General features: G+C 44.2%; 1 protein-coding gene across 4 annotated transcripts in view; it reads left to right on the top strand.

Moving 5' to 3' along the window:
* The window catches only part of NCK2 (NCK adaptor protein 2), a 154,283-nt gene extending 141,739 nt beyond the window's left edge, over positions 1–12,544 (top strand). For all 4 annotated transcript variants that reach the window (XM_032351680.1, XM_032351677.1, XM_032351679.1 and 1 more), the window contains one exon: positions 11,697–12,544. In XM_032351680.1, coding sequence (XP_032207571.1) covers positions 11,697–11,891 — 195 coding nt within the window. In that variant the 3' untranslated portion in view covers positions 11,892–12,544. The remainder of the gene's footprint in view (positions 1–11,696) is intronic.
* The last annotated feature ends 1,018 nt before the right edge of the window (positions 12,545–13,562 follow it).

The following is a 13,562-nucleotide window of genomic DNA, read 5'->3' as shown; positions in this document are numbered from 1 at the left end:
AGGGCATTCTTACACTTGGGTGACTTTGCCCCTGAACATGGCTGTGCTGGCCCCTGTGAAGGCCAGGTCAGCACAGAGAGTTTGTACTGTGTCATGTTGTTGGCCATTGAATCCCACTGCTTTGGTGGGATTCTAAGAAACACTCTTTGCATTAACCAACAAATTAATTATCCCGAAGGTGCGTAATAGATTCAGTATGGGAATCAGCAGCCAACAAGTGCTGAGAGCTAGAGATTCCGAAGTTCTCTGTCTGTGCCTGTGTTCTCCCGGGGTTGTGCTTAAATGCGTTGCTGGACTCCGAACTGTGGCCTCTGGCATATTTTTTGCTGCCACGAGGGTGGTCCAGACACCCTCTGTTGAGGCCTGCAGACATAATGAAGAGAGAATTGGTCATCCAGTAACCACTGCCAATTGAAGAACAAGTCTTTCAAAGTAAAACAAAAAAATAGGTCCAAGTCAACAATTGATCCATAACAGTATTCAGAAAGATTTTCATAAAAATTTCCTAGACCATGAACTACCATTTTTCTAAATATTTCTATTGCTCTCATAGAAAATCACCAGTACCTGTAAGAAATGGTTTTCTCCAAAAACATTTCACAATGTAATGGAAATTTTTAAAAACTGGGTGAAGGAAGTTCTTAGCCCTTAATCTGTTAGAAAGGCTTATGTGGCAAACACATGCAGTACCAGTGTAAGCCTCTGGGTTGGTTTTTGTTTTTGTTTTTGTTTTATTTTTATTTTTTAATAATTTTTTTAAAGATTTTTTATTATTTGACAGACAGAGATCACAAGTAGGCAGAAAGAGCCTACTAAGCAGAGAGCCCGGTGCGGGGCTCGATCCCAGGACCCTGGGATTATGACCTGAGCCAAAGGCAGAGGCTTTAACCCACTGAGCCATCCAGGCGCCCCTGTTTTTGTTTTTGTTTTTGTTTTTATTGAATTTTTAGCTGTGGCTACAGAAATAGCTAAATATATTTATCTTCTGGACTGAGGCTTCCATGTGGTTTCTGTAGGAGGTGGAAGTTAGGCTGACCTCCCAGTAACTTGACGATCATGCCACTGAATGAGCAGTGAAAGAAAACCATAGAAAGTATTAGGACCTCTGTGAACTGGGCAGTTTTGTTTTGTTTCTCACAACACACACACACACACGTGCATAGACACAGAGCTAGGGGCACGTGAGGCTGCTGGCCCAGGCCGGTGCCCACTGGCCAGCCCAAAGCTGTGCTTCTTGCCGCAGATGTGTTTTCTCTGCTGGTGAAGGAAGATCACCTGTACCATCTCCAGCTTTCAAGATTGGAGGAACCAGGACAGACAAAGAAACATCGAAATCCAGCTCCCGTTGACACATGGTAAACAGCAACCTGCAGTCTCACATGTCTTCTCTCCTTAAACTGAGGACCCTGGCCTGCCTGCCAGGGGTCTTCACCAGGTGTCCTGAGAAGACTCTTCCTTTGCAAGGAAGGAATTCCTTCCTATAGAAGGAATTCTGCAAGAAGTGTATACATTGGTCTCAAGATGTGTGCAAGGCAGGTATATGCCCAGCGCACATGGTTTCTAGGGTATCTCACTAATACTTCCAACATTCAGATATTCTGAGGTAGACCAGCAGGTGTCCCAGCCAAAGCAAGGCAGTATCATGGTAGCATTTTCGGAAAATCGAGAAAAAAGTGATTCATAGGAAAAAGTAAAGTTTAGGGATGATTGTTGCCTGACCCCAAGCCAAAGGAAAGCATGCATTTTTGGATCAGGAGGTGAGTCTGAGCCCTGTCTCCCAACTGCCACATGTGGTCACCCCCCATATCCCACACTTCTCTCAGAAAACCAGCTAACTAGGGTCACCAGGTGTTTCAGGTGATCTGAGGGAAATGTTGCATACCACTGCTGTGCCCTCATTAGGAGGCGATGCACTGGACCCCGCCACTTCCTCAGCCCGCCCCCAGTGCTCCTGCAGCCGGTGACTGCTCAGCCAGACTACTGCAGGTTAGCTTCCATGGCGGGAGGAGCACATGTCCTTGCCCATCCCGATGCCTTGGCTCCCTTTGTCACATGCCTCATATTTCCACCGGAATTTCACAGAGTTTTTTAGGCCCCACAGAAACTTTAAGAGAAGTTTTTTTGTTGTTTGTTTGGTTGGTTGGTACTTTTTATAGTGGCAAATTGTACATAATACAGAAGTTACGGTTTTAACCATCTTCAAGTTCAGTGGCATCATGGGTATTCGCATTATTGTGCAGTCATCATTACCATCCATGTCCAAAACTTTTTCAGCTTCCCTGCTTGGGATTTTATCGCCATTAAATACCACCCGTTTCCCTCTTCTCCCAGCCCCTGGTGACTTTCTGCTTTCTGTCTCCATGAATCCAACCACTCTAAGCTCCTTACTGGGGTGGAATCATACAGGATTTTCCCTTTTGTGCCTGGTTTATTTCATGTAACATCATGTTCTCAGTGTTCATCCGTGTTGTAGCCGGTGAGAGGATGTCCTTCCTTTTTTAAGGCTGAATGGGGTTTTGTCGTATGCCCAGACCACATTTTGCTTATCCATTCATCTGTTGATGGACAGTTGGTTGGGGTTTCCACCTTTTGGTTGTTGTGCGTAATGCTGCTCTGAACATGGGTGTGCAAATACCTTTTCGGATCCCAGACTTCAGTGTTTGTAGATGTATGCCCTGAAGTGGAGTGGCTGGATGAAATGGTAATTCACTGGTTAATTTTTTGAGGACCTGCCCTCTGTCAGTCACAGCAGCGGCACATAGCACGTTCCCACAGGTGGTGCACAGGGTTTCTCCACATTCACGCCAGCAGTTGTTACTTTCTGTTTTTTTGGTTTTTGTTTTTCACGATAACCATCCCAATGGGTGTGAAGTGACAGCTCACTGTGGTTTTTATTTGCATCAGCACATAACCTCTTAATCTCAGCTTCACTGTTTGCTTCTTTGGGGATGTTTCTCATGGCACTAGTACTAAGCAGCTCTTCCCCGTTACCTCCGTGGGATGGCAAGAGCCAGGGAGAATAACAAAATAGATAGCCCTGTGAAGTTTGTGACATTGAAAGCGGTTCATTATGAATGAGGTCCGCAGGTAGTCATTACAGGTGGAATTGCGTACAAACTGGCCTGCTCACCCCCTTCTTCCTTACTGTGTTCTGTTTCACCTTTTTGAAAGTTCCCACTAGATTACAGTCATGGGAAGTATGACAGAATCAAGCATGCGTAGGTCGGCAAACAAACAGGAGAAGACACATGTAAAATTTTCCTTAGCTTGGCAGCAGTCATTCTCCCAAGTGTGGTTGCTGCACAAGCATTAGTGTCACCAGGGAACTTGCCAGAAATGCAGATGATCAGACCTCACCCCAGACCTGCCAAATCTGAGTCTCTGGGATGGAGCCATGCGCCTTCTGTGTGGATAGGCTCTCCCAGTGATTTGGGAACCACTGGATTGTGGCATCAGAAATTGGTTCCAGCCCTTTTGAACAGCATTGTGTTATATGGTAAGATGAATTGCTGAATATCATTTATTGTTGACCATTTACACTCGGCATGACGTGGCAAAAAGACGAGGAGTGACAAGGACAATATTCTGAAAGTTCAGCCTCTGAAATAGTTACATTTAATTCTAGGAAATATGTTTTGGGAGGCAGGGAAGGATAAACACACATGCACACACTAACTTGAAAGTGGACCCTAAACACTGTTATTTAAAGATTAGTAGACCATTCTGTGGTTGATGACTGAGTTCTGTAAAAGAGTTTATTTCAAAAGAGAATGAGAATGAGAATGCTTGATCATGTCACGTATGGGTTGGCCTCAGGCCTGTGAAGTAAATATTTCAAAGACACATTTATAGAGGAAGAGAAAACGCCAGCAAAGAGATAATCGATGGAGAAACAAAGAGAGTAGTATCAGTTGACAGCTAGTGGCCTAAGTATAGACAGTGAGTCAATTTTGTTTAAACAAAGGCCATATTGGACAACCTGGGCAGGTGCTCTCGCAGAATGATAAAACCAAAAGGCAGCTTTTTTGAGATAAGAACAGAGAGAATATTGATCAGTGGAAGATCAGTGGAATAGAATTTGCCTCTAATCCATTGGTTCTCAGATTGGTTTTGATCAAGGAACTGCTTCTCTGGACAGAGTACCTTCCTTGAAGAAGTATAAAAGAGATCCATTTACCAAATAAAAGGAAAGAATGATGCGGCCATTGATAAGAAACCAACAGGGTGACCTGGATTTGGAAGTAGAGGGAGTGTTGAATATACGCATAAATTATTGATGTTCAAAAACCAGCATGACCGGAACTCGGTCCAGAGCGTACCTAGGAGGCTTAACAAACCACACAGATGACATTTCTACTCTCCAAAATGAAAAAGTTTTAAGAATTACTGCCAGGGAGCAAGTTCCCATCCTCCCCTGTTATTTCTTCCCAGCCATGTGCTTAAAAGAAAATCATATTACTACTTAAGCTATCAGGGACGGAAGAAGAAATAAAGGACATTACGGACTGTTCTCAGCATCCATTTTCTCCCCATCAGTGAGAAAATAGTGATTAAATCTTGAGGAAAGGAGAGAAATATTTGACCAGGGTATCTGTTTTATAAAAATGCAAAGGTGCTTTACAGCAAGTATTTGAAACAGTGGATCAAGTTGATGAAGCTGTAGAAGTAATGTCAAAGAGGGTGTTCTTTCATTGTCTTTTCTAAAAGTGGTCACTTGTGAGCAGAAATTATAAAAAGGTGAGATGTAAAAATTACCTAAAGGAATGAAGATTGGAAGAATGGTCAGAATGGGAAATTCACAAGTCAGTTCATTTATTGAACACCTGCTCTGACCCCAGTGTGGATGTGTGGGGTTAAATCAAGTTCTAGTACTTAGAGGGATTGTATTGAAATAGGGACCTAAAACCTAAGCAAAAGTGTGTGTGTGTGTGTGTGTGTGTGTGTGTATATATATATATATTAGGAGAAAATCAACCTCTCTCAGGGCTTTTACATATATATATAAAAGCCCTGAGAGAGGTTGATTTTCTCCTAATATATATATATATATTTTACATATATATATAAAAGCCCTGAGAGAGGTTGATTTTCTCCTAATCTAGTAATTGTTTTCCTGTTCCACTTGGAAAACGACTTCCTAAAAAAGGGGATGGGGAGAATGAATGGCTTATCCTAACTGATAATTCTTCATAATCTGTGGTTCAAAAGTGTGAGAATAGAAAAGAAAAATGTCACTCATTTAAGGACAGTCAGAGAGAAGGAGAGAATAAGAAGACATGGTCTGATACTAGAAAATTTGAAAAGCTAGCACAGCATTTGGTGAAGAGACATGACATCAAGTAAGTATGGCATTTGGAGAAGGAAAGGGAGGAAATGTGGGCAGTGGGAGGAAGCTTAACTACAAGACTTGAAGGCAGATGTTTCAAAAATGGAAGAGAAGGTACAGGACTGAGTCTAGTTAGATTTTAATGAAAGTTTAACAAATATGGTACCTGTGATGGCTTTAAAAGGTGTCCACAAATTCTTTGATCCCCTTCTCCTCAAGGGGTGGAGACTGATTGTCTCACCTTGAGGAGGGGCTGCCCTTACTGACTTCCTTCTAATGAACAGAATGTGGTGGAAGTTATGTTGGGTGATTTCCGAGACTGGATTGTGAAAGACATTCTGGGTTTACTCCCTCTCTGAGCACTTGATCTTGAGGGAGTCAGCTGCCTGGTCTTGAAAACACTCAAGTAGCCCCTTGGAAGGGCCCATGAAACCAGGAACAGAGGCCTCCTGAATGATTCATGTGAGCAAACCTGGTTCTTGGAAACAGCTCCCGCATCCCCAGTTGAGGCTTCAGACGATGTCTTGACTACAGCCCAATAGGAGCTGAGTGGTTTTAGCTCACGGTTGAAGGCACTCCCCAGTTCCTGAGCCACAGAAACTGCGATTAAAATTTTCACTGTTCAAGCCACTGAATTTAGGGGTGATGTGTGACACAGCAGTAAACAAGTAATATGGTATCCCAGGCAGAAGGCAAGACCGTAAGTTAGGCGACGACAGAAAATGACAGTTCAAGAAACAAAGCTTTTCCATTGGTTGTTTAAAGAAAAAGCGAACGAGTGGCTGCCATGTTGGTAATGTTTATTTTCCCTCTGCTGGAAATCAGAAGACCTCAAAGATTTTTAAAGGCAGATAGTTCATAAAAATGAGATAGAAATGATCCTCTTCCTCAAGGAGCTTGGAGCCTAGTAGGATAGATTTAAACAAGTCAGGATGACAACATGATCACGTGTGAAGTAAAATGTGGTGCTTCTGCAGAAGGAAGTAGGCCTCTTCTAGTTAGTTTGGAAAGTTAAGTATTCTCTAGAAATTCTAGTCAAAAGAAATCTTTTTAAGTATTGACAAGACACCAATTGCTCTCTTTATAAAGTTTCATGAGAGGAACTTAAGAAAGATCCCCTAAATGACAGTATTTGCTTAGTATCTCCCCAAAGATTTTATACTCCTGACATTACTAGAGTTTATTAAACTGTTCTAGTCGCTTCCCAATTTTAGGAATTGTCTCTGTTTGCAGTTGAGAAAACCAATACAAAAAACCATTGGGAAATTTGCCAGGATTACAACGCTATTCAGTGAAGGAGCCAGAATATGAACCCAAGCAGCTTGGTTCCAGAGTGTTAGTACAACCAACTATCCTGCTTCTCAGTAGCATAAATGTAATAGACCTGGAGTCTGAACAAATTCCCACTTGTCCAATGTCACACGACCAGTTTCTACTTCAGGTCATGGTAGACTAATTTCTCACAGACTAACGCTTCTGCCAAAAACACCTTGAGAAGCTGGATGAAACCATGAAACAAACAGAAAGCAACCAAGTAGTAGTTTTTTGGGAGCCTACAGTGCTAGGGGGCAAAAATTGGAGGCCAGGGCCACCCAGGAGGCAAGGCACCAGAAAAAAATCCATGCCTTCAGTATGGGTTCCGCAAAGTCTACATACTGGACACAAAGGCAATTCTGAAATTAACTAGACTGTCATCAGTTCTTTTCCTCATTGGATTGAGATGTTCTGCGCCACCCTCCCCGAGTACTGAAGCAAAAGCAGATTCTCTCCAAAGGACAGTAGCATCATTTCATATCTCGTATCAATATGTAGCACTCAAATGACAGTACCAAAAGGCAAGACTGAATTACCAAAAACAAGGAGGGGAAGAAAAGAGAATAGAAACAGACCCATAGAAGCCCAGATTTTGAATGTGTAAACATCGTCCTCAAGATCTATGGATTAGTAGGTTCAAGAAATTCAGCAAGATGAATTTGAGTAGATAATTAGAAGTAATAAAAAAGGAACAAAGGTGAGAATTATAAGACTAAAAAATATAATAACTGAAATTAAGAACTTGGTGGGTTTACCATAGATTAAACACGGCCAAAGAAAGGATTAGTAAATGGGAAGATAGCCCAGAGGAATTAGAGATTTTAGGATACACACAAAAAAGGACAGAAAACACAGAAAGAATATAAAAAAGATTTTGCTTTGGACTGAATGTTTGTGTGTCTCACCTCAACCCCTGCCAAATTCACAGGCTAAGGCCCACTACCCAATGTGATTGTATTAGGTGGGTGGGGCCCTCATGAATGAGATTAGTCACATATTTATAAAAGAGACCCTGGAGAGCTCTCTTGCTGCTTCTGTTGTTCGGAGACACCATGAGAAGTTGGTTGTCTAGGAAGCAGGCCCTCATCAGATACCAAACCTGATCTTGATTTGGACTTCCCCACCTCCAAAACTGTGAGAAGTAAATTTGAACCACATAGTCTGTGGTGTTCAGTTATAGTAGGCTGAACTGAGATTTACCTACATGTAATCAGTGTCCCAAAAGAGTGGATGGGGAAGGGGAGAGTTCGGCAAGAGGGTGGCAGGGCTATTTGAAGTGGTAAATGCTGGTGCCACATGACTGGTGGAGAACCAAGCCAGCTCTCCTCGCTTCAGATTTAGCACCTTTAAAACATGTTTTATCGTGTCAAGTAACACACAGAAAATGTCTTCTTTTTTTCTTAAGATTTTATTTATTTATTTGACAGAGAGAGATACAGTGAGAGAGGGAACACAAGCAGGGGGAGTGGGAGAGGGAGAAGCAGACTTCCCACAGAGCAAGGAGCCTGATTTAAGTACATGTGTAACCCAGGTCAAGTTCAGGAAACCGGACATTGCTGGTACTCTAGAAGCTACTGCCCATCCCAGATTAGCCTCCTGATTGCTCCATACCTCCAAGTAGAGATAATTGCTACCTTTAATTTTATGAAAATAATTTCCATGATTGTTTAAACCTAAGTATGTATCCCTAAACAGAACATTTTAGTTTTGCCTGCATTTTTCTCTCAATGTAGGTATTCTCACAAAACCCTGTCAGGGTTCTTTGACTGGCTTCAAATTAGAGTTCAGAGTCACAGTGTCAGCACACCGCTGCTAGCCGAAGGGAGCGTGGCCTCGTTCTTTTTCACCTGACTCCCCTGAGTCATTCTAGAAGATGGACAAGATGTGGACAAGGCTGGTGGCATCGCCTCCCCAGGGGTCTTCCTCCGCTTCGTGGTCTTTCGCTTTCTCCGGAGGCAGAGTTGTTTTGGGTCTGGAGCTACTCCATCTCTCTCAGACCCAGGGAACTGGCCCAGTTTAAGGAAAGGAGATTCTGCCCACCTGTGTCGCAGCTGTGTCACTGAGGCAGCTCTATACTAGAATGTCTGGTGGGGCCGGAGTCCTCAGGACAGAATCAGAAAGGCACCCACAGCCTGGGGGTGAGGTTGGCCCAAGAGTTCCCCACTTCAAGGGGCTACTCAGCCCATCAGTCACGTTCATATCTTTTTCTCATGGCTCTGAACATTTGAAAACACTGCTGGTGGTTGGCGCAGATGGCATTTCTGTTCTAAGACCGTATCAGCATCCTGCGGATGGCTCACTGAGATGCAGATGGCCAGGGTTAAAACACAGATGGCTGGGCCCTACCCTGCAGTTTCTGATTCAGCCGGTCTGGGGGCGAGGCCTGGGAATTTGCTTTTTTTCTGACAAGTTCCTGGGTGATGCTACTGCTGGTACTGGTCTTGGGAGCCCACCTTGAGAACCACCGGTCGAGCTCATCTTCAGGCTTCATTTAGTGCTAGTTAGTGATTGGAAAAATCTGCCCAGAATGAACCAAGAATCCCCCAAGTGTTCAGCATTCCTGTTTCACATAAACTTGGTTTGTTCTACATCCTTAACTTTTAAGGTTTCTGCTCAAGAGCCCATGAAATTAAAAATTACCTTCTCTGCTGCATCGGCGCTCCTGCCGTTAACACCCAAATGCACATGGCGTGCCATGATGTTAAATTAAGGAGCTTAAATTAAAAGCACATTTTCCTGTTCAGAAAGTCATCTGTTGATCATTTGGCTTAATTAAAATTGGGTATATCGTGTACTTACCCTGACTCACCTTAACCACGATGCTGCTTAATCTGTGAATTGATTCAGGGATCTATAAAACTAGCACAGTGCCTGGCTTGTGCTAAACTATAAAAGGGAGATGGCTTTCTGTGCGCGCGCGTGTGTGTGTGTGTGTGTGTGTGTGTAATAGAAGCTTGAAACTAGACATTGCTTTAAGGGAAACCAGAAGCCCTCAGGAGAGGGTTGAGTGGTACATAAGCTGTATGGACTATTGCATTAGGACTAATAACTGTTGTGACAGCAACAATGACACTGGTGCTCCAAGCCTTGCTCACACGTGGAGGACCTGTCAGGCAGAACCTGTTTCACTTGGTTCTTTTTTTAGAGCCACACACAGCAACCAACTTGGAAAATAACACAGAGGATACCAAGGGTTAGCTTGAACCCATCTTGTTCAGTCCCACGAGAACAGTCACAATTCGAGAATTGATTAGAATTGCTTAGAATGACGTTCTGTGCAGTTTAGAATATTACGTTGACAGGGCGGGTTGAAAGGATCATCTGTGACATCAGGGTTTGTGATGATTCGTTTCTAAGAGGTCTAGTGGAGGAAATAACTTCCGAGTTCTGTGTCATCCTCCCCACTCCCTAACCCTCACACGCCCATGACTCTGAAAATGGTATGTTGCTTAAGGTTGACTCGGACATGAGTCTTTCTGTGTCTTCCTGAAGGTCCAGCCCACTAGCACTTCCCGCATCTCCTCCAGGGCATCAAGTCCCAGGGTTAGCATGGAGATAAGATGGGACCTTTTCCTCACAGATTTGTTTCTCTTTGGTTTGATTGGGGCGGAGGGATCCATAAATACAGGCTGTGAATACAGTTGTCTCTTGATTCTTGCACGGTAGCAGCTGTGACTGGTGGGTAAGCCCCACAGTGCTTTCGTAGAGTTGAATGCCCTTGGATATCCATTTCCCTGGGATGTCATTGGTTTATGGGATTTTCACTTGTTTTGCAGGATTTTGCACACTTTGGACCAAAGGTTTGTAAGTTGCATGTAAAAGTGGCTAAGGTGCTTGTTAATTTTGTCCCCGTGGGATCACACAACAGGGTGGGTCCTCCGCATCAGGAAATTAGTTGGGTCTTGAGAACCAATGAACCCTGCTGTAGGAATTCCTTTAAGAGCTATAGTAGGCTCCTACCATCTGTATGGCTCTCCGGAATATAGAGTGGAGAAGATGTGGTCCACCTGGCCTAATGCATAGTGAAGGGATAGGACGAATGTGTAAATTATTTATTACAGAACAGTTACTGGAGTACACTCTACTCCTGTCCCTGGAAGTTGTCAGCTTTCTGCTGTATGGCAAGCCAAGGAAGGGAAGAACTTACCTCAATTGAGAGAGGTTTCTTCAGGTGGAAAACCTTTCAGCTTGTAGCCTTGCAGGAATGATCGTCCAAGGTAGCAACAGGATGGCTCAAAGAACAATGTGAACTGTGGTGAGAATGGGACAGTGGGACAGTGACATCTCATTGATTAGATCTGTAGGCAGGGCCACGTGACACACTCCATGTGGACACAGTGCCAGTGGGCAATTGGGTTTTATTCTGGAGCCACTGAGGGGGACCAGCCTCCTTCCACTTCCCCATCAGCTGGCTAGTCAGTGTCTCAGAAGAGGCAGGACCACTTTTAATAAAAAATAACGATACCTTTCTCAAATTGATTCACATATAAATAAGGCACTGACATAATTGCAAAATCAGGCACTTCTCACTAAAATCTGCACTTAAACCATAGTACAGCGCCCCCCATCCTCACCCCCACCCCCAGATATTACAAACCATGTTTAAAACTCTGGAGTTTTCAACTGCTCTTACTTATTTTTAAATAGCTCAGAATCAGAAAAATTTTGATGGCTTCATTTCTAATGGAGGGAAATTTCTAGCTGCTGCCTATATGCAGACCACTTTTTAGAAATTCCCAGTTTATTAGAAACAGGCTGGAGAAAAAAAAAATTCAGGTTTCTTCAGCATCAGGGTAACACCAGTATCCCACACTCTATGTATGGGGTCCCCAATTTTCGAATAACTGAAATACATTTGGCATGGACACTGTACTAAGCAAAATGGAGTTTTGCTTGGACTCGAAGCACGCGAGGTCGCATGGCCCCTGGGTCGCTGGGAGCCTCAGGTGCCGCGCTAGGTACTGCCGCACACCTGGCGTGCGTGCGTGCGTGCGGGGCGCTCCCCCGCATCTCCTGCCGCTGGCCCGTCCTGACTCTTGTTCCGTTTCCTCCCCAGCCCAGTGACTTCTCCGTGTCTCTGAAAGCGTCAGGGAAGAACAAACATTTCAAGGTGCAGCTCGTGGACAATGTCTACTGCATCGGGCAGCGGCGGTTTCACACCATGGACGAGTTGGTGGAACACTACAAAAAGGCGCCCATCTTCACCAGTGAGCACGGGGAGAAGCTCTACCTCGTCCGAGCGCTGCAGTGACGCCCACAGCCCCTGCCACCTCCAGGCCCTTGGTGCCACACTCACCTCCCCGGAGCCGGGCGCGTCGCCCCCGGAAGAGGCCGCGCTCACGGGCCCTCCTGCAGCGGGCTCCGCTCTGTCCGGTGGTTCATTGGTCCTTGGCTTCCTTGGCCTCGTTTACCTTTGCGTGCAGGTCGGTCTGTTTTTCCGCTCGCCTCCCCTCTGCCAGGCCAGGCCGTGGTACCCACTTGCCGGCCTGCCCTCCTCCGGCCAGGTTTCAAACGGGAGGTGCAAGAGGGGGCTGTTCGATCACAACACTCCTGCTCAACTGAAAACAGCCTTAGTCTGTTCAGATGGTTCGCGCTAACAGAAGCCCTCCTTAAGCAGACATCAGGCACGGTTTGAACGCACTGAAGCTGCCGTTAAGTGAACTACAGTACAACTCAGAAAGCAGGGCGGGGGCTCCTGCAGAGGGCCCTGGCCCTGGGCCTGGCAGCCGTGCCTCCATGCCCTTTGCCCTCGCGTGGCTCCCAGACTGTCCAGGGAGTGGACACGCCTTGCTGGTAGCAATACCAGAACCACCAGATGAGAGAGTAGTGAGGAAAGTCCAGTGCCTTCGGGGCTATGCTTGCAATAAAAGAATTTCCTTGAAAGTCAGTCTGCAGAAGCCAGACTTGTGACCCAGACAGACAGATGCTGTGGTCATTTACCCCCAGATGTGCCATCTGCCTAGTGCTTTTTCCTCTCGCCCTGCGGCTTGTTTAAATTTCCCAATTATGTATTTAATTCTCAAAGTAATATGTATCCGTAGCCATTTGTTGACACTAATACAGATGATTAAGGAAAACAGCTGATCTTTGGGGAAGGGGAACTGCCATACACTTTACACATACACACACACACACACACACACACACCCCATATATATATATATATATATATATATATATATATATATATATATATTATATATATATATTATTTGCTTTACAGGGAATTTTTCAGGGTTTACAAGAGAATATGTGATTGGTAGTAAGACACAGAATGTTTATGAAGAAATTGCATTTTCTTTTTTCATTATATTTGAACTTCTTTATAGTTTAAATATACAGTCTTGAGATGGCACATTCCTACAACTGAAGAAGGGGTCTTGAGACCTTCTAAACTTGCATACTCAGTTTTTTGGATATTGTAATAAAAAAAAAGTATTATGACAAGACTATGTGTGTATTTATCCTTGGGAAAACTCAGAGTCCATCCCGGGAGAGTAATTGCTTCAGCATTTACTGGTTCCTCAGTGTCTACGGGGAAACAATTTTTAGAGAGGAGTTTTAACAAATTTATTATCTGCGTGTTTTCTTTTTCTACCACCACGTATTTTATATGCTGAAATAATAAATTTTAATTAGTGAAACTCCAAGAGAAAGCAGAATCTCAAGCTTGGTCCTAACTTTACTCTTTGGAAATTATTTGTTAAAAATGTTGCACCGAACTTTTGTCAGCCGTACTGCTGAGCACCAGTTTTTTTCTCTCCCACCCATGTCTTACTTCAGTTGCTCAGTTGGTAAGCAAATCTCAAACAGCTGCAACATGCCAGGCACAGGAAACAAAGTCACATCACAGGGGAGTTGTGCCACTACTGGCTAATGAAGAGCGCATGTGTCCTCAGTGCCCTGTCTATGCCAGACAAGG

Source organism: Mustela erminea, chromosome 7, assembly GCF_009829155.1.
Source record: "Mustela erminea isolate mMusErm1 chromosome 7, mMusErm1.Pri, whole genome shotgun sequence".
Classification (NCBI taxonomy): Eukaryota; Metazoa; Chordata; class Mammalia; order Carnivora; family Mustelidae; genus Mustela; species Mustela erminea.
Note: the sequence above shows the minus strand (reverse complement) of the source record. Positions and strands in the feature narration are given on the sequence as shown.